Genomic DNA, 22,301 nt, shown 5'->3' with positions numbered 1-22,301 from the left:
ACGTACCTTTTAATTCGCCTTTTATCAGGAAAGATATTAGTCGTTAGGAAAAGAATAGACATTTACTTATTTCACAAACACGCGACCATGTAATTAGTTTGCTAGTGTTAAAGTTGAATGATGTTACAATACATGTGTCATTTTGTTTAATTTGGAAACAATCTAATAGTGTTTGTAAGTATTTTCAGCGTTTTCATAGCCGTTTAATCATAGCACAATACCAGGCCAAAGGGCGGTTACCAACACGTTTTAAAATATGTTTTTCGCGATAGAGGTAGAGAATTAATCTTCTGCCCTTCATTGTATGTTTAACTAAAGGATGCATTACAAGGCAGTGCTAGATCATACAGTTGGATCATTAGTCGCAACTCTGTTATGGAGCGAGTTGATATTCATACGTTTCTTCATCCGTCGTGTTTCGACTTTTCTCAACTTTTTGACAGAATGTAGCAGACTGACATAAAAGTCAGATTTGAATAGATGGGTCTAAAAAGAACTTTTGTCATCAATTTAACAATTTCAATTCTAAATATCAATTAAAAACGTATTATCAGTCATAATAAACAAAGTAGACTTTCCGACAAACATCGTCAACATTTCGATGAATTAGTTGACTTGTTGTGAAAGAAGTCGACATTTCATCGATGCTACTTTATGATAAATAGTTGGAAATTAGAGAAAATAACCCGAAATTTGAGATTGAAATTTTGAGTTTTCGGTATAAAAAAGCAACATTTCCAGTATCCCCCTTTAGCCACCGTAGTACCGAAAAAACCCTAAGACCTAACAAAATCCCTTTCTGTCTCCGTATGTTAAATCGCTTCCTACGATACTGTTTATATAGCTATTTCTAATGACGTACGCAATCAAACAGCCTGTCTTTATTTTATTCTAGTATTGGTTTCTGTAAGATGGGCTCAGTACACAGTTATATGTATTTTTAAAATAATGTAGTATCGTAATGGCTTATGACAGTCGTTAATGCAGCAGATTGACTTTATCAAGAACACCAATTTACTCAACTTGTTGCAAAGTACACAATACCGTGTATTATACAACATCAACAATTAACGATATCTCCCAAAGTTTCTGACTCATGAATATCTGTACATGTTTACTGCAACAGGCAATGACGCCCTGTGATATTTAGCGCCCTCAGTTTGACTGAAACTAAAACCCAATCAATGTCGGCTACTGGAATGGTTTGAACTGTAAACAACATGACACATGACAGAGTCATCAATCGAATAATACATATGAACTTTACCATTCACTCCCCGAGATTTCAGTGTGGATAGAGATGGTCCGACGGGTATCGATGAGGGCAGCAGACAGTCAGCTAGTCTATAATCAGAGAAAGAAATAGAAACAGTCATTTGTCATTAAATCCTTCTTTAACTGTTACTATTTCAAATACAGTATCAAGATTTACTCATCATATGCAATACATCAATAGTTGTTCCTTCCTCTGTTACAACCACACACACCAGTAACGTTTTTTTTAGGAACGATCAGGAATACACCGGCTATGGAAAAGTTTGAAAACAACTGAACGGTATTTTCAAAATGATGGAAGTTTTTTTTTTTTCAAAGGATAAAGGTTTAAATCCAAATCCAAAAGTATCAAAAATGGTTCCACTATGACGTCGAGCCCTCAATCAACCGATTCACAAAGAGATGACAGTTAATACCGTAAATCTTAAAAGTTTTGTACCACAGTAAAATACTGGATTGTGCTGACAAATATGATAACTCAGTAGAATGCGCTATTAAGGTTTACAGGAATAACTGAGGATATCTGTAATTTTAACGAATAAATCCAAACTGGATTTGTTGGGATTACACAGTCACATAGTCTCAGTTCTTATACTCTAATCCTAATCCCACATTCCACCGGTTTATAGCGAGATCCAGTTTTTACTGATTTACAGTAGATAATTCTATGTGTGTATCGGGTGCCTCAATCCGAAACTGATGATAACTTATATGACAGTGGGGCAACAGTGAATAATTGAAGTACAGCTCTGTTCATGCTTTTACCAACAACAAACATTAAATAGAAGGTACTGTATATCCAACTTATCAAGGACCCTTGAAGGGTTTCGGGGGGGGGGGGGCGGGTCGGGTGGGTCGTAGAAAAGAAGGATCTGATCAGTGTTCTATCTCTCAATTCATTTGAATATAATTGTAAGTTGCCGACTTAATTTTCTGCATGTTAAGTTAATCTCACTATGCACAAACGGACCCATGAATAAGCTAACCAACAAATACAACTAGACATGAACCTTCGTTACGTCATCAATCTATTGTTAAGGCATTAACATAAAAATGATCGACTATATTTTGCCACAAATGTATAGCTGACATCGCAAATTTACATTATTTTCCTCCATATATTGACAGCTTTTATAAAATGTATCATTAAAGGGTGTGAAGACTAGCGCAAAAAGAAACGTCCAATGCCGGTAATTTGACCTAGTTTCCAATGAAGTGTAACAGAAGTGCTGCACACCACCATCGATCCCGGAAAAATACACACACAACTAGCTACCGTCGGTAATTAGACACTAATGTACAGTCAGTACATACAGCTGCGGTCATTACCCACAGCACAGTGTACAAACGATACAGCGATGGACATCTCATGTCCAGCTAAAGATAACAAGGTATCACGTTTCATTACTGTCTGCATTTTGTAGCGACAAGCAGAAAACGTCACTTGCAAGCAACGGACAGTTAACTTTTTCAGAGCGCGGCACACGGTTTGGGGCGAGTCTTCAATGCCTTTAAAGTTACATTTTGTTGTTATTGTTATTCGGACCGACCTAAATAACATTTATGCATAAATTAAAGACGTGGTGGTATATCTCCTGATAATAGTTTGATAAACACGGTATGTTTTATGTCGCAAGTTAAATGTGCAAATGTAATGTACTCTAATGAGCATATGAAACATTAAAACTGTGCTTAATTTCTTAGCCTGACTGACACCCCCCCCCCCCTCCCCACCTCTGAGATTTCCACTTCCTTCACGAAATTAGGCCTACAATGATGTGAACGTCTGGACAGTAAGTGCTATTTCGGTTAGTTTTATCGAAACGTTCATATCATTTCTTGTGATTTCATTAGTATAGTGTACAACCCCGAGATTCTTGGCACGTACAGGAATGGCGTAAAGAAAGAAAATCAAGGTTTACTGTAACCTTTCATCACGAACATGCACGAACGCGATGCGATATCGCGCTTGATACGATTACGTAATGATACAAGGTTCTATTTTTCTTTCTTTTTGTAAACATTTGATAAACTCATTACAACATGCCATCATTTAATCACGAAACCCAGTGTCGTGCGGATGAATTTATAAGATGGGGGACGGGGTACAGTGTAACATTTGAATTTTATTCCGACTGATTCAGGTAGTGACTTTAATGTTTATAGCAGGGCCAGCTGTGAATGAAATATTTGTATAACTGAGTGGGCGCTGCCGAAGGATCACTGAAGCTACAGTAACTCCTATATGTGGTGGTTTAGGGGTGCCCCACCTCACCCCCAGAATAAAAACAAAATAAAATATAAGCCAAATGATGCATTCTGAGGTATGTTTAGACTATAATTTATGTTTTTATAAATTAGCTCTAAAAAAAGGTTGTGCTAGTAAATAATATTTGATAAGTTCAAAATAAAAGTAGGTGCATGGACCTTGATAGGAGGGCAAGAGTCGTATTTTATAATGGAGGGTATGATGCCCTGGGGTCATTTAAGCCAACGTAGGGCATTGGGGTTCCTACCCGGAAATAAGAATGTTAGACGATATATAGAATGTGGTCCCTAAACGAAATGATTTGCTATAAGAAATACGCTGTGTGACCTTTAAGAAAAAAAAAAGAAGGGGGGATGTGAGAGGGGGGCACCAGTAGTAGTGATCCTATTCTTCCCTAGCAGAATACAAAAATTCGCCGACTGAAACGTTTTCTTCCAAACATCGTGTGGCTAACATTATAAAAAAAATACGTAGAGACAGATTTAGTACTTGTCAAAATGACCTTCAGAACAACAGATCATTGACGTATCCAGATACCGTAGCTGCAGTCGTTTAGTCACGTGACGTATTACCGCGCGATTGACAGGTCATGTATAAAGAATACAATGAGCTTGAATATACAGTGTACATCATCATATAGATTACAATGAAAGGAAAGTTAACCATCACTAGTAGGTCTGTACAAAGATGGCATATGTCAGATATATACAGTGTGTGTAGAAACAGCGTGATCACTGTACGATAATATAATAGTAGCATATTAACTCTTAACTACAGTATGGATAAAACTTTCTTCAGAGTATGGTGAGGCAGTCTTATCTGGATGAAATTTATTTGTGTGATTGTGCGTGTATTAGAGAGAGAAGGCCTAGAATACTGTAGGTCCCAGCTACTAGTATTTGCTCTTTAAACTTTGTTTTTCTTTTCTCACTAGAGATGCACGACGAGGTGTGGGGGGGGGGGGGGGTACTGTAGGTGGTACTGTAAAAGATGGATACAAATAAAGGTATGAACTATAATGGACTATTGCAATAATGAAATATACTTCCTTTTGGTAACCGGAAGATCCAATAGATAAATAACTAAATTAGACGATATAAATCAATGACGTTGAAGAAATGTTAACATATCAGCAGGAAAGGTGGGGGGGGGGGTCAACCACAAGTGTAACATGGTAGGGTTAGAGTATAAGGTAGGGAAGGGGCTGTGGAAACATATTATAGTTGCAAAGGAAAGAAAGGGGGCAAAGGAAGTAATACTTTACAGGGTATAGTGAAGGAGTAGTTACGGGGTGAAGGAAAAATGGTTAGGTGCGGTAGATGTGTTCATGTTATAATAACGGGGCTTGGGTCCGTTGTTATAACTTGTGTTGGAGGGAATATGCTAGTTGCTATGAACAGATTTATTTCCGTCTTAAATAAATCAATTATTGTCCAATCTAAAGCCAATAAGGAACTGAACTTAGGTTAATCACACTGTCAATAGCGCCTGGGATTAGTTTGTTCAGTTTCTTAGGGGAATTTCCCTACTTCTTAACTAGTATATTAATTCAATTTTAACTAAGATTTAGTGCATAGCAAAGTTATCATAAATAAATAAATATATATATATATTTATATATATATGTATATATTTATATATATATATATATATATATATATATATATATATATATATATATATATATATATATATATATATATATACAGTATATAGGCCTACACATATAATAATTACTGTCAAATATTTAACATATTAATCACAATTTGCTCTGTATTGATTATTTTATTTTCCCTATACACTTGTTTCCCTTTGTTTTTTTTTTATGAATTTCATACATACCATTTTATTTTATTTTTATCCTTTCTTCTACAATTATTATTTTCAAAAAGGAAGAAAACAAATAAACAAATTCTACTTTAGAAAAAAAAGGAGTTCTTAAAAGACTATACTCAACATCAGGAAGGCCTACGGACGATTTAAAACCAGACACATTTTGCTTAAAATCACACTTGAATGGGATTTAAAAAAGTGGTGTAGAAAGCCAAATTATTTCAGGTTCAAGTAGGGTGACTAAAAGCCACATTGATACCAATAATCACCTGTACCATACCATACCATGTAAAATATTATGGTGCATTTTCTTGCTTATAGAATGAAGACCCCCAAGCCTCTACATCAGGGGAAATGGTGCCACTTATGGAGAATCAACCGGCTTTACAATATTTGTTGATGGGGAAGAAGTTGGATCTTGCAGTCTGTTGATTTTGGATTTGTCTTCATACATTGCATCGTTTTACGTTTTCGACTTAGCTTACCCCACTGTTTGAAAGAAGACCATGGTATTCATTCAGAAAATCATCTTAATCATTAATGACAATTTTAAGTTAGACCTTTCCATTTTAAGTGTGTTGGAGAGGGTTAATCAAAACCTCTAGGTGTAAAAACAAGAATAGACCTCTGACCGTTGTCGTTTGTCTGTTGTTAAAACGAAATTATCATACTTTTAAACTAGTTGATACTTAAAATGTAATTCATAATAAGATTTAAATATTTAGCCCTCTACATCAAGGGAAATGGTCCCACTTATGCAGAATAAACCCACTTTACAATATTTGATGGGGAAGAAGTTGGCTCTAGCAGTTGGTTCATTTCAGCTCTGTCAGCATACATAGCATCATACTATGTTTTCAACTTGGCTTATCCCACTGTTTGTAAGAAGATCATGGTCTTCATCCAGAAAATCATCCAGTATTTTCTGGTCAACTTCACACTTGTTGTGTAGCAGCACATTTTAAAGCAAGGATTTGAGTCATGACATGACATGTTTTTAATAGAACTTTGACTTTTCAGTTCTTATTAAAATGTATTTGTCCATTATATATGAGTCGACATACTGCTGTATAATTTTTATATCAATATATTGTATTTTCAATCCTCTGACACAATTTGGTGATTGGGACAGCCATTTGGGACCAACTTGTTTATAATATTTGCATCCCTTGAAACAGTTATCTGAAAATATTGGCTTAATCTGACAAAGTTTTTTTTAATGATTGAACCATGGGAGAAATATCACCCCATTCTAGTTTGTAACACTCCTATTGAGGCTTTTCATGTATGCTTTTCAAGATATGTTATAGCAATAAATGAGTCTGGTAAAATAAATTCATGATTTCTGTATTTTTTATTCAAACATACCTTTTCAACCTTGCAATAGGATTTTGTTCATTTACCCCACAAGATTGCCCAATTTGTTTTGTTTTTCTGGGAGGGGGGGAGGGGGTCGGATTGTATTAGCAACAGCCAGCAGGAACCCTGAGTGAAACTTACAGATTTTATGCACACGAAGATCTCCACACAAACTAGAGGCCCAAAACATCCGCTAGTTTGTGACCCTTAATTGAACTTTGTTAACCTTGGATAATATAACCATTATGTTTGGAAACTATTCCCTACCCCATTCACAATAACTCCCAAAATTCAAACTTGACCCTGTCAATGGGATTTATTGCTTTTTTTTTAATATGTGATTTTTGGCCTCTAACTGACCTTTGGTGACCTTCACAGGCACCAAAAACAATACGGTACACATTCTCACTATGGCGGATCTATATATCTAGTCTGAGTTTAGTCCAACTTTTCCTTGTTGAGTTACAGTGTCCCCAAGCAAGTGTCACAGATGCACACACAGAGACACACACATACACACACACAAACGTGACTTCCTTTTGCTAAGGCAAGGAACCAAAAAGGTGCTTTTACTTCACCTGATCTAATGGAACTTCACAAAGATGATCACCTATGACATTGAAGTAATCCTTTGCTGTTGATGGTCTCTCACCATGTTGGCGGTATGGTTACAGATTTTACTTCAGAAGTTCAGATTGTACAGTGATCTCAGAGGACATCGACCTCTCTCTTCCAATGGAACCCTCATTTCCTCTTTGGTAGTGATACAGTATTGGCAACCGTGAAGGCCTACAGTAATATATATATATATATATATATATATATATATATATATATATATATATATATATATATATATATATTACTGTAGGCCTAGGAGGATAATTGCCCAGTTATTTTAATGCCTTGATCAACAAAGAGCACGCTGCCATTATTTTGATGGTGAAGCATTCAATCCAGTATATCTGGGTTTCAGTAGATTAGCCATGAAGGGGGTGGGGGAAATGGGGGTCAATGGGAACCCAGATAAAATTCTGGCCCATTCAAAAATAAAGGAAAGCCAATTGGAAAGCTGTTGAACAAAGACCCTTCATAAATTTTACTCGCCACTAAGAGAAATAAAAAACAATTGCTGTCCCAGACCTTCACACATTTGGTCTGAAAACTAACAACCTACAAAATAAATAATGAAATTACCATTGGCTCCTGTAATTCCATAAACAAGACAAAGATATCCAAAATCACCAAACATGAAGATTGGTAGTTTCTCCTCTCTGTTAATGTTAAGATATATCATGAAGCTTTTAGTTCTTTGCCTATAGAGGCTTGTAAGATTGCCACTTTCAGTCAAAGTTTAGTACCTGTTCTTAATGACTTAAGGTAAACTTACATTTGCTTAACTACCTACTCTACTCAACTTTGGGTAACTCCATGAGTTGCTCACAGTGTTGTTGTATCCCTTGAGGTTAGCTCTGAAGTCATCAGCTGGAAATATGGTGACCACAAAAGCGTTGTGGTGAAATCAGCTATTTGGAAAATCTGCCTAAAGTTTCCTCCATCTTTGCTTGTCACCTCCAACTTTAAACCAGATCTCATTGGCGGGAATTAAATATGTCCACTAGAAAAGCTATTAGTCTATGCCAAAAGAAACATAAAAAGTACTTGTTATTAATCAATTTCAATGAGCAGACATTTAATCACCAGCTGAATTCATAGCGCATGATATTTTTCAAAGTGTCATAACTTATTGCTTTTAATTGTATGTATAGTGAGTGGTATTCCAACAGTCAAAAATTTAGTATGATTCTAGGATATGTTTTTTTTATTTTTTTTTATTGTTTATACTATTATATATAGTGGTATTTCTGCACACTAAAATTTTGTAAGAGTGTGTTAGGTTTCTTTTAAGTTTTGTAGTTTTAATGTTATGTATAGTGGTATTCCTACAGCAGAAAATGGTAAGAATACCAAAACTTAATGTCAATGCAAAACACTGTTAAAAATAATATACTAAGAGAAGTCAGTGCCGAGTATAAACATTTTAACTTCTCTCATTGCAACAACAACAAAATTATTAAAGAAAACCTCATTGACTCCCTTATTAAGAATCTCCTCATTTAGTATCTAATTAATAAATCATATGCTCAGAAGGATTTAACATTCTCCTTAAATAAGCTCATTTTTTTTTAAACTGGCAGGAGGTTTTGGCTCTGGTAGAGGGGGGGGGGGTGTAGTTTAGGAACTTGGTGGCCAGAGGTCTTGTGAGTAAAACTCCAGAAGTTTACTTCTGTGAAACAGGCCAGCTATCGGGAAGGGAATTTCTTTTTCTTGGCTAAGTTCTCCTCCCGGGAGACGGGAGAGTGGTATTGCCTGGCCTGCCTTGTTATCAAGATATTCTCACAGTAACTGTCTAGTCCATAAAGCTGTTGAACGATCTTTTCTTTCAGGAAATCTACACTAACCCATGGTTCTCTTGATGATTGTACCATCTTCCTCATCTTGGTGCAGAAGAGGTACCCACTCTGCTCTAACAATGTTACTGACAATGTCCTGCATTGACCCGATCACATACATACTGTTTCAGCCACCTGTAACAAAAACACAAGATCCAATAGTGTTTATATTTAAAGGTAATTTACCGAGTTTTGCAATTGCTGTTGCAGTTATATATCCACTAGTGGGTATGAAGGTAGAAGGCATATTAATTGTTATTGTATGCTCAAGTAGATTTGCCGGTTTATAGCCTTTAAGTTTTTGATGATCTTGTTTACTGCCTTAAACATATATGATTGAGGGTGTTTTGCAAGTATTTTCATTTATTTTTAAGGATGTCTAATGGACACACATGCAAATACAGTCACTACAGGGGCACCTCTAGGCATTACTAATACCTGCCAGCTCTAATGAAAACACATGCAAATAGAGGCACTCCATGGGCACCTCTAGGCATTATTCATACCTGTCAGCTCTAATGGACATACATGCACATATAGGCACTACAAGGGCACCTCTAGGCATTACTCATAGTACCTGTCAGCTCTAATGGACACACCACCAAAAGCAATAATAGGCTCCTTAAATTTGATATGGTACATCAACAAACCAAATATGAGGTCTGCCCAAGCTTTCATTCTTGAAATATCATGTTTACAAGGTTTCAAAATTTGACCCAGTGACCCCAAACGAACTTTGACCTCAACCAAAAACAAAAGGCTCCTGGTAGTCAAAGTGGTACTTCTACAGACTAAATATGAGGTTCGTCCATGATCCCCCTCTTGAGATACCATATTTACAAGGTTTTCAGAACTTGACCTCTGGTGACCCCAATTAAACTTTGACCTCCATTAAAACCATAGGCTTCTTGTACTTAATGTGGTACATCTAAAAACTAAATACGAGGTCTGCTCAAGCTTTTCTTCTTGAGATATTGTGTTTACAATGTTTTCACAATTTGACCCCTTGTAACCCCAATTGATCCAAGTGACATCAAGTTCACTCCTGTGTATCAATGGTTCTGCACATTGAGTTCATAACAAACATCTACACTAGTCTTCTTTGTCATATTACTTTGCTTTTACTCTCTTAGGCAAACCTAGCTAAGGTATACACAAGTTAAACTACTTAATTCCAAAATAATATAATAATAAGCTAACGTACCACAGCTATGAATTCACTAGGTATTATGTTGTGATCACAATCTATTGGATTGCAGGTTCAGTTCCTGGTCAGATCATTTTGTTGTGTCTTTTGCAAGGCTCTTTATCACCACGGCTCTTTACCCAGGTAAATCAATTGAGACCTGAGAGGTATCTTGTACATATAGTTGCATGCCCTGGTTTGTAGAGCTGCACCCTATGGGAAGTCCCCCAGGGGAACACATGAATGTGACACACTGTAGAGTGACTGATTGAATTGTGCAAATTTGGATGTGTGGATGTGACAAATTACCATTGACCAGCAGCTAACTGTTATAAAGTCATGTCAGACGGTCTCGCCAAGACTGGTCATGATGTTGTTTCCATTAAATCCATTGATTGAGACTTTTTACCTTTAGGTTTTGATTTATATTGGTTATTTAAATTTGATGGAGTTTCACCAGTGATGTTGGCTTTGGCATTAGCAAGTTACTCACAGAAATGGATAATTGGAAGTGTTCCTGTACCTTACCTGTGGTTCTGTGTTATTTACAAAGTGTATCACTCAGTACAGGCAACATTGCTGTAATATGAGTACAAGTTCAGACATGTCACTACTGTACATGTCTACAGTACAGTAATAACAAGTTACACACAGAATTGGATAATTGGAAGTGTTCCTGTACCTTTCCTGTGGTTCTGTGTTATTTACAAAGTGTGTGACTCAGTACAGGAAACATTGCTGTAATATGGGTACATGTACAGACATCTCACTACATGTATACAGTACAGTAATAACAAGTATACACAGAATTGGAAAATTGGAAGTGTTCCTGTACCTTTCCTGTGGTTCTGTGTTATTTACAATGTGTGTAACTCAGTACAGGCAACATCACTGTAATATGAGTACATGTACAGACATCTCACTACATGTCTTCAGTACAGTAAGAGTGTTACACACAGAAATGGATAATTGGAAATTGTTCCTGTACCTTTCCTGTGGTTCTGTGGAAAAGTATGGTATGAAATATGCTGTTGACAACCTCCTCTAGCTGCTTGCTCTCAACAGTCTGAAAAAAGAGAAGAAATGAATGAGAACAAGATCCAAAGTAAAATAGAAATCAATGCAAAACAATAAATTGTTGGAATTGTAACAAATTATAAGAATGATTAAGGTGAGAAGGATGGACTAACAAATTACCAACAATGTGTGTTTTGGACCAGTGCAGTGTCTCACACTGACAGAAAGGAACATACAGTATAACCATTGTTTCAATGTGATGATACATAACTCCCACTGTTTCCTCCTTAACAGTATTACATAACAGTATAGTATGACCGCATTCCCAATGAGGTCATTTCCCCTCCATCTCTCCCCCTATCACCCCCCCCCCCTCACCCGTACGTACTGTATTGTCTTTATTTAAATATAAACTAAAGAATAACATGTGATGAGCCCCCAGTCCCGATGCGCCCTCCAAAGCTAACAACTACAGTACCCAATCGCAGTGAACCTTTTATTGCACAAATAAGCACCAGCCCAGGAAGTTCAATAAATAAGCACAAGCTAACCTAACATAGCATTATTCATATAGGCCCTCCTGTTACGTGTATGGCAATACTTCAAATAAGCACAAGCTAACCTAACATAGCCTAGACCAAAGATTATTCAAATAGGCCCACCTGTTATAAAAGTACAGCAAAACTGTACACGATACAACATTAGTCAGATTAAATATGGTTGCAAATAAAGGTGGCCAAAAACATAATTTCATGGTCTATCGACATTTGCTGAAGCTTACAGAACTGTAAAGCAAGTAAGCAACATTCGAGGTGCTTTTTGTACATCACGTTCACATGTACATGTTAATTGAGGGAAGTGTAACTTACAGCAGGGAGGTATTAAAAAGGAAAAGTCAGTTCTAGGGAGGGAGGGAGGGCCTAAACAATTGCAGGTGGTGTATGTCAGTATTTTTCTAAATGTGTACATTCAAAAGGGAATAATTTGTACTTTAAGCAATTAAATACTCTGCACATATTTAAACTTATTGATGTCAACATGTTAACTCTCATACCTGCAATGCTTTGAAATGACTTACAGTCAACAGTATCATGGTACTGTTTATTGTGTTATTTATATCACTAAGTAGTACTGTAACTCCTAAGTAGGTTTAATAACAACCAATTACATCAATATATTGTTCTCTTACTAGTTCAAAGACTTGAGATCTGGCATTCATCCTTCTATTAAGTTTTCTTCTCCACTGCTCGCCCTGTACGTCTGAGTTAACTGTGCTGCAATAAAAAAATTGGAAGTACTAAATTATACTTGCAGATATAAACATGGTCAAAAATATATAGGGATGACATAAAAGTAAGTACTGTAATTAACACGGCTCTCAAATAAGAAGAGAATCCATTAATGAGATTTACTGTAAACTTCATTTGAAAGGATCAATTTTAACCAACATTATTGACAGCAACCATGATTGTAGTACATTCCAAATGTACTTATCAGTGGCCTACAACAAACCTTATGAGTTGCTATGATCCCATACCCTACACATCTATACTAAAAACACTCTTTTACTTCACATAAAGATACAGGTACATATCTAGAGTCATCCCACCAGTGGCCTACAGCATACTTTGTGAGTCATTATGATCACATACCCTACACATCTATACTAAAAACACTCTTTTACTTCTCATAAAGATACAGGTACATATCTAGAGTCATCCCACCAGTGGCCTACAGCATACTTTGTGAGTCATTATGATCCCATACCCTACACATCTATACTAAAAACACTCTTCTGCTTCTCATAAAGAGACAGGTACATATAAGAGTCATCCCATCAGTAAGCTGATCGTAAGTAATATTATCAATATTTTGCAAATTATTCTTCTTTCAGTAGGTGCCCGAAAAATTATCAGCATATTGCCCGAATTTTTGGTTGGGGGGGGGGGGGGCTTACAAGTTTGTGAAGTGAGTGCCAGTGAGTACAAACGTATCGAGAAAAGTTCGGAACAAAAGTGCAGTCGCGAAAGATGGGTGTCTGACTGACACTGACCATATCGTTGACGAGTAGCGGGGGGGGGGGGGGCTACAAGGCAGCAGTCGGAATTTTCTGGCTTCAGATCCCATTCAATTGGATTTTCAGTCACTACCCCCCTTCCCCCCCCCCATCATCATGCCTTAGCTACGTCCCTGGCTGCATGCTTTAGTTTAGTTACATAGATATATACATAATGATCCTCATGTGGTGGAAGTTACATCTTCAAATAACGACAAAGAGACTGTTTTCTAAAACTTGCAGTCTTTCCACAAGACGGATGCACTTGCATTTATGAAAAACCCGGGAAATGGATTAGCCAGAAAGGGGCAATTACTTGGAATATTTCACACGTCCACTTACGGAAGCTAATACAACCGTCACATCACAAGAAAACTATCGACTTAATGATTCTTTCTCGAATCTGAGATCTGAGAATAGTATTTCAGTTACTCGTTTATTTCTTCCTACGCAATATAAAATTATAACATTCGCAAAACGTTATGTTGCCATGTTGTATCGTATCAATTACTTGCGAATTGTGCAACTTTCTAACATTGCGAAACTCGTAAAGTGATAAGAAAGTCCACATCATTACACCAAACTTCGTCAACATAAATACTGTCGAAAGTACAACAGCAGGTCCGTAGCCGTAGCCTGTGGGATGGAAGGGGGGGGGGAGCTGCTCCCTCCTCCTGAGATTTCCACTTCCTAAATTAAAGTAGGCCTACAATAATATAAACGCTGGACAGTATACGATATTTAAGCAAGTTTAGCGAAATGTTCATAACATTTCTTCTGATTTCGTTATAGTCATTAGAGTGCAAAATCAAGATTCTAGGCTCGTATTTCAGGAATGGCGTTCGAAAAGAACACAATGTTTAATAACATAACCGCTTATCACGCATTTGGTTTTCACGAGTTTTGTAAGAATAACAATAAACGTAGAGAATTACTAAGATTAAAATTACGTGAAAAGTGTAGCTGTCTAATGTGAAACTACGGTTCATAACTATGTTTATTACATCTAAAGATGTGTTTGATATAGGCCTATCAGCTACAGTGTTAACCCCTATATCAGTGTCTCAATGTTTTAACTGAGAATATCGAATCACTGCGAATATAAGTATAAACCTACAGATTGGGCCTTTTTCACATACTAATTAGAGGGGGTGTGGCCTCCAGTCCCCTACACGGCCCACCCATTCAGCTAATTGACCGCTCCCCTAGTATGCCCCTTTTGGAATGTAAAAAAAAATAATGATAAAACAAACGTAACATTTAATTGACACCTAACTTCCCCTCAGCATATGTAGGCTATACGGCTAACATCACAATTCCCTAGCGTAGTTTTGAACATCTTCAATTACCATTTTATAAACAAATTAAGCAGAGCTTTTAAAGTAATGTAAAGTCCTACTTTTCCCCTACAAGTGATTTTAACCGATTTTTTTTTTTGCTAATTCACCTTTTAAGTTTGGAAGTGTAAATTTCTTAATCATGAGATTTCAAAATAATGAATGTGAAGATGCAATTTACAAGTGCCTGGGAAGTGCCAATTCCGGCAATCTGGGAGGCTTTTTTTGGCAAAACTTTCCTAGCTAAGATACCCCCCTCCCTTGTCTCTATGGCTACGATGAACAGTTTCATAACTTCCTAATTTCCTCTCTATATAGCATATGTATATAAAATGTACGTCACGTAAGTATATATTATGTATGTAGCCTATGTATGTTTATGCATCAGATGTACGTATATATGTGTAAGACATACAGGAATGATCAATGACCAAAAGTTGGTCTACAAGACATCCGGGGTCGTAGTATTTACTGCGGGCGTTTCATAGCTTTGTTACGACTATGTGTCCGCTGTGTTCATACAGTCAATATTGTCGTGTGGGGTGGAGGAGGGGAGAGGGAGGGGCAACGGCGATGGGTATGCGTTACAAAATGACAGTACACCGCCTGCACCCCCCCTCCCCCCTGAATGCTACCTCTGTAAAACTATACAATCGTTTTTATATTTCCTGACCTTAAGGTTGAGTTATTAGGGCTTTGTCACAGTAATACATCCAATAACACCATTTTTGGTAAGAGTATGTTTGTTCGAACGAGTCGACATTTACAAACAGTTATAGGGAGCGCACCGGATTCAGATGGAAGGTTAACAGATGGTGGGGTTGGAGGAATTCTTTCATCTCCCGACTGGTTATCTTATGGGTCTGAAACTTTACGGAAGTTGAAGTACGTCTAGAGGCGAATCAATGATTTTATAAAAGAGGGGTGCAACCTTGGGATCTGTAAATCCTACTCCAATTTTAGGGGTATGGGTGCACCCTCCACCCCCCCCCCCCCTCATCCAGCAAAAAAATCAAATTGTAGACATCAAATGGTGCATTTATCCTAAGTATGACTTAACTTAGGTCTATATTACTATCTCTTTAAAACCAAGGTTACACTAATAAATATTTTGTGTGAGGCTGAAAAGGGACGGGCAGGTGGAAGTGGCGGGGTATGCACCCGGAGTTGTGAACTAATTTTCCCGGTTAAATGTTTAAATGACCCGACTGCACATTTTACCCGAATGATGATAGGATGTTTGTTTGTGAGAAGGGGTTGGGGGGTATTTTCCCGGTGATCCTTTGCGCACGGCACTGAAAGAGTGTCAATGTTTTGCTTGGTAATAAATGAGTAAGCAGCAGCACATGATTTGATTTCATTTATTCATTCCAGAATTAATATAAAATTTATAAAAAGGAGTTATAAAATACGTTAACAGGAAGTATAATATATAATATAAAAAGGTGAAATCATATACATCGTGTTTTCCAAATATAAAGAGGGAAATCAATATAACCCTCCAGTGTAGTAAATCAATTCTTCGTGTTTCTGCAGCGTAAGGGCGCACGGTGAATGTATTGGTTGATAAACAGTTGAATAAGCCATTGCTCTAATATTAATGAAGTTGTATCACTGGGCTGACGAACTTCCGACAGATTATTTACCCACAGGTTGGAACGTTGTCCGTGCATCTGTCCGCTACAACTACGGTGCCCGTCAAACTACGCGTTTTCCCATGCACAGAGTTATTGGCTATTGACGCAGCGAATCAAGTTCCCTGACACCCTACCTCGTCAGGACATATGTGAGTCCCCACCATGCCGTGTATCATGAATCGTCCATTAACCTAATCACCTGTTTCGAAGTTTTACATCTCCGCTCATTTGTGCACTTGCGTACATCCGTAGAGAATATTTCTGATAGTCCATCGGGGCAGGCTCGATATCGTTTACTGTCGTTGCACATATTTAGTACCAAGGTTTGATCACATATTATGGTGTGTTTTCATATGCTTATTATAATTCTCGATGTTGGATGGTTCGGGAAGTGTTATCTTAAGAGTAAACAGCAGTTTAAAACGGACTCATTTAGTCCGCTTTGCGTTGTTAGGACTTTTCCGATCGCAGCGATTTTTTCACCCAAAAGCCAATCAAAATCCTTATTGTATGTCATGTGATATGTCAGCTGATACAGAAACTACTCGGCTCGGCGTGATGTATATGCACAGACTCTGTGTATGTAACGTTTGTACGTGTTTACAACTAGTCTGCAAAACGTACTGCATAACAAGAGAACGATGGGCTGAAAGTCTAACGAAATTTGCAGCCAACAGTTGGCAAACCGACGTCAAATGTGCCGAGATATGAAGCAGTATTGAGGGTGGCAAATTTTCATACCTGGAAGGTGCTTCCATGATTCAGTACACAAACGATGAAGGTAATTCAAGGCCTGTTACTAATACTCATGTTAGAGCATTACTGTGACAAGAAAACTTCCTGAAGTGATACGAATGCCAACTATGAAAATTTAGGACAAGGCTGTTCAATACTATACTATTACTAGTTTGCCTTAGACTAGAAGTGATTAACATAGCAACCATGAAGGATAGATCGACGGCTACTATATACTGGTATCTGTTATATTTATTTCATATTTTATTTGTCATGAAACAAAGAAATGAAATCAACACCAGTGTAGGTTCGATAGGCAGACTAACGTTAGGCCTATCAATATTCAATGTCAGCCTGGGCCTATGGTCAAGCCTCTAGTCTTGGATTAATTTGTCAAAACAGGGCCTAACTAAGCCCAGAGCATGTCTCCATGGCTCCTGGTAGTACTGGCACACACACACAAACAAATGTAGCGTGTAATGTAGCTTATATACAGGCCACTAAGTAAATAGGCCTAGGCAATGCTACAGCGAGTTGGCATATGAAAGTTTCCAGCTAATTTAGCATCAGCATGGCACTCGATTTAGTTGCACCTATAGTCTTATTACAGCTCTTTAAAAATTTGGAATTGTTTTTTTTTATATCAAAGCATCTTGCTTGGTTTATTTTACTTTGATGCATGTATGGAGAGGCCTTCTTTTAGTATGGGAAATCCGGTCAAGTAGCGTTGCATGTGTTCTCAAACCTTTCTAGTGTGTGGGTTTGTAACTATACCCTACCATGCTCATGGCTCCAGACTTACACTGAAATAAATGAAGGTTTATTAGTCAGTTGAGTTCCAGTGTAGACAATTAATGTGAACCACAGTGTGATCAACAGGACAATTCAAAATACTGTATCAACCAAACAATTTTTTTTTGATTTGTTGCAGATGAAAGTGCAGGCCCATCCGCGCCAAAGACAAGGATATTTGCGGTGCTCCCTCTACAGAGATTTCTCTGGCACAATCAGGACTCAAGTTTTCAAAAGGAAGAAGATCTGTTAGCGGGCAGAGAGAACAGCTGTCTCAGTGTTTGACACGAGATGCTGAAAAAGCTGCTGTGATGAAAGGATGACAGTTCTATTGCCCAAGACATTCTGTCTTCACATAACAGAAGAAGACTACTTCTTCCTAAGCAAGTGGCTTTGGGTGTTGGCAGTGTTTCCGCTAAGCCGCTATGACGCAATTTTGACGCAATGGCTTGCCGATTTGACGCACTGGCGTTCAGAGAGAGAGGGAAAAAAAGAGGGTTTCATTTTCTCCTGAATTTTATACAGTGTGAATAGAATAAAAAACGTTTCAAAAGGCATGGTGTTCAGAACTTCAACTTGAAGTGAAAAAAAATATTACTGTAAATTGTTTCCAATTTTTCGTTAGAAATGTTAAATTAGCGATCGTTTACTTTACCGTAGCTATGTTTTTCTATACAGTCACGCACATTTACTGTAGCTCGATTGCTGTAAAGCTAAATCATATAACGCACTGATGCATTGCCTACACTACGATGGTTCGCACTACCAGTGTACTAAATATAATATCTGTATAGCCTACCTTACATTACATTGCAAAAGGAACAGAAATAAGCGGAGGCGACGGGCGATTCGCTCTAGCAAGTGCTAAAAAAAAGCCTCCGAAAGCACAATTGCGAGGGCGAAAAAGAAAAGAGAAATATAAGAAAGTCGCCCTCGTAATATCAGGTGTCTGTGTAAATTAGTCACACACTAAGTCAATGGGAAATGTAGCCTAACCATCGGTTTGCAAAAAAAAAAATCGTACCTTTATTTACAACTTCAATTTGCTGGAAATCGGCAGTTGTTTGGAAGGTATGTGGTATCTCTTAAAGAGGGAATGTTGTATTTTACGTACACCGTTGCTGTGGCGATGGATTGAAGGTTTTAACTTCGATTACTTTTCAGCGGTATAATGGTTTCGTATTTGGTGTTTAGTGATTTTATCCACACACGAAAAAATACATGATTAAAAAACATGATGAAAAACACCCATAATTAAAATCCAGCTTGCTGGACGAGTTTTAGAGTCTAGACAGGAAAAAATATTGAAATGAACGTAGCAAGAATATGGCTAAATTAGGTGACCTATTCTTCTGTCATCTACAGTAGGCTGTCATTTCTATCGCGTGCCGTTTCAATCAACACTCTACCCACTGAAAAAGACTAGGATCCGATCTTGTCAGTTTTTTAACATCTAGTTAAGAACCCGTTTATGAAGATGATATTTCAGTTGAGAAACATTCCACAGTCAAATAAGCCTATAGTTGTTGATTAACAGACCTTATAGAGCTGCAGCACTTTGTTGGCTGTTGTTACTGGCTTACTCTGTACATGTACCTTGCATTAATTTTAAATACATTATGTAGTATCGAATTACGTACTATTTTAACTTGTTTGTTTTTTGGGGTTTAAAAGTGATATTAAATGAGGTATCTCAAGTAACCAAGAGGCCAAGGAACCAGAATGAACACTCGGGAAGGGCCGTTTCCGGCCATCTGGGGGGTTTGTAAAACCAAAAATTTTCTTGTACGCTCCGTGCCAACCGATGGTGGCGCTCCGCTCAGATAGTCGTGCCTACAACTTTGAAAATCCTGGCTCACCCCTGGTACTAATACTGTCGGCAAAATGTAACATCGTGAAAAGGCATGGAAGTTTACCCCTCCCCTTAGACCCCTCCCCCAGGACAGTAGTGAGTCAAATATTCAGATATTAGCCATTTTGACTCAATGGGAAATTTCTTAGAGGAAACACTGGGTGTTGGTCATGTTGATAGTGACGAGGAAGTCATATCTCTCAGAAAGGATTGTTTGTGTAACCAAAGCATAACCTGGTCAATGTTTTGTTGGTGTTTATGTTGATCATTTTCCAATTTTGTTTAATTCATTTGATCTTTTCCGTTCTTTTTCTTATTTTGTTTTATTCATTTGACAATGAATAACTTACTTTGGTAGATTGAGGAGTTCCCTAAAGTTTCACTTTTATGCTACTACTACAGGGCAACAGTTTGTGGTCACGTGGCCCTGTGTGACCTTTGTCATTTTTGAACATAGTTATTGTTTTGTGTGGCCCTTGTTTTCTAGGAATACATGTAATGGCTCCAAGCCTCTATCACTTTTGAGAGCTGTAGGAGAAATAGACAGTTTCATAGCTATTTTGTTTTGGTAGGAATATTCTTGGTGATGGATGTGTAACAACAAATTTATGTAAGGACACTGATGAGACCCATTTATAAGGTAAGATTGGGGTTAAGTAATGTGCCTGGTAATTAGTTAGTAACTTAATTGGCAGCTGATAGGTCAATGTGCCCCAGATACCAGGGAGTGAAGAGCAAGCTGGTCAAGAGCCGTTCAGTGAGCAAACCTATCTCAGAGACTTCCCCCAACAGAGTGAACCTGCCTCTGATCGAAGTAACCCAAGGAAGTAATTATATTTCGCGACTTTTTAGTTGGTTGACCCGCGCCGCGATTGTGTTCTAACTTAAAACTTTTAGGCAGTTTATTTTGAAATAAGTTCAGTGGATTTCTTGTTAGACGTAACAGCTCTGATAAGATCTGTTAGTTACCCATTTACTGTATATCATTTAAATTTTTCTTTAAGTTTAAGTGACCCCATTGTTTTTAATACAAGATTCATGTGCATAGTAAACCTACTATTTTTCCTTATGTTTACTTTTGTGTGAGCGTTACGCCTTTTCAAGTTGTCCCCATGATCTCAGAGTCATCCGGTCCTTCTCTCATGGGAAGGTGCTACTTGTAATTTTCCCAAACCTAAAAACATATATTTTTGCCTGGTCACTGCGTTTTTGACCAGCTACATTTGTGTTAAAGGTGAGTCTCGAGGCAGACTTCAGGAGACGAACAGTGTTTAAAAATGCATTTGTTCAAATTATGTTTAACACAACATAAATTTGTTGTTTTCGAAAAATAACACTGCTTTAAGAATCCAACAATTCTTAAAATATTCTTCGGACATTCCTCTTTTACTTCAGCCAACACATCCTGGTTCTTAATACTGTGTTTAATTATTTTATCATCTTGCTGTGACAAGGAACTGCTCTGTTTAATTGTCGTGCAGCAAAACGTATAAGAATGACGTTATTTGTTTATTGTTAACTCTTTACATAACACCTCTCTTAGCACCCAACAACTGTTAAAATGTTCATCAGACGTTCCTATATAGCTTTCAAGCAGCATTTCCTGGTCCTAAGTACTGTTAGTGCAAGAATATTTAAATTATGTTATCATCTTGCTGTGACAAGAAACTGCTCTATTTTCATTATCTTACAACGTATAAGAGTGACGTCATATGTATATTGTTTACTCGTAAAATAACACCTCTCCTTGCACCCACCAACTATTTAAATATCATTATGATATCGCTCCATTTCTTTCAACCAACAAATCCTGTTTCTAAATAAGTCAAGAACAATTTAATTATTTCGTTTCCATGTTGCTGTTACAAGGAACTCCTGAGTTTTGATTGCCGTCCAACCTATAACAGTGACGTCAATTGTTTATTGTTTACTTGTAAAGTATTACCTCTTTTAGCATCCAACAACTCTTCAAGCATTCTAAGGACATTTCTTTACAACATCCAACCAACAAACCTTGGTTCTAAATAGGTTTAGTAACATTTAAAAACTATTATCACGTTGCTGTGAATAGTCGTTGCTGATTTTTAATTTAGCCCACACTTCGTAGTGAGGTCATTTGTTGTTTACACGCAAGGTAACACCTCTCCAAGCATCCAACAACTCCTAAGATAATCTCAGGACATCCCTGTAAAACTATCAACAAAAACATCTAGGTTATAATAAGTGCAAAACTATTAAAGGCCATTTTCATGTTGCTGTGACAAGGGACTGCTTTGTTGTAATTGTCTAACACCCTATAAGAGTGACGTCATTTGTTTGTTGTTTACTCGAAAAATAACACCTCTCCAAACATCAGACATCGCGAAAAATGTTCCCAGGACATCCCTCTACAACTTCCAACCAACAAACCTTGGCACTAAATATGTGCAACGAAACTCGTATTTTAAGCACTTTTTGAAGCCTGCCCTGATGGACTATGACGTCATATGTTTATTGTTTA

At 37.4% G+C, this 22,301-nt stretch overlaps 1 protein-coding gene across 2 annotated transcripts in view; it reads right to left on the bottom strand.

The window, feature by feature from the left end:
* The window catches only part of LOC139982260 (uncharacterized), a 64,410-nt gene that overhangs the window by 5,447 nt on the left and 36,662 nt on the right, over positions 1–22,301 (bottom strand). For both annotated transcript variants that reach the window (XM_071994935.1, XM_071994936.1), the window contains one exon: positions 1,268–1,344. In XM_071994935.1, the coding sequence (XP_071851036.1) occupies positions 1,268–1,344 (77 nt within the window). The remainder of the gene's footprint in view (positions 1–1,267; positions 1,345–22,301) is intronic.

This window comes from Apostichopus japonicus, chromosome 16 (genome assembly GCF_037975245.1).
Source record: "Apostichopus japonicus isolate 1M-3 chromosome 16, ASM3797524v1, whole genome shotgun sequence".
In the NCBI taxonomy this organism is placed as follows: domain Eukaryota; kingdom Metazoa; phylum Echinodermata; class Holothuroidea; order Aspidochirotida; family Stichopodidae; genus Apostichopus; species Apostichopus japonicus.
Note: the sequence above shows the minus strand (reverse complement) of the source record. Positions and strands in the feature narration are given on the sequence as shown.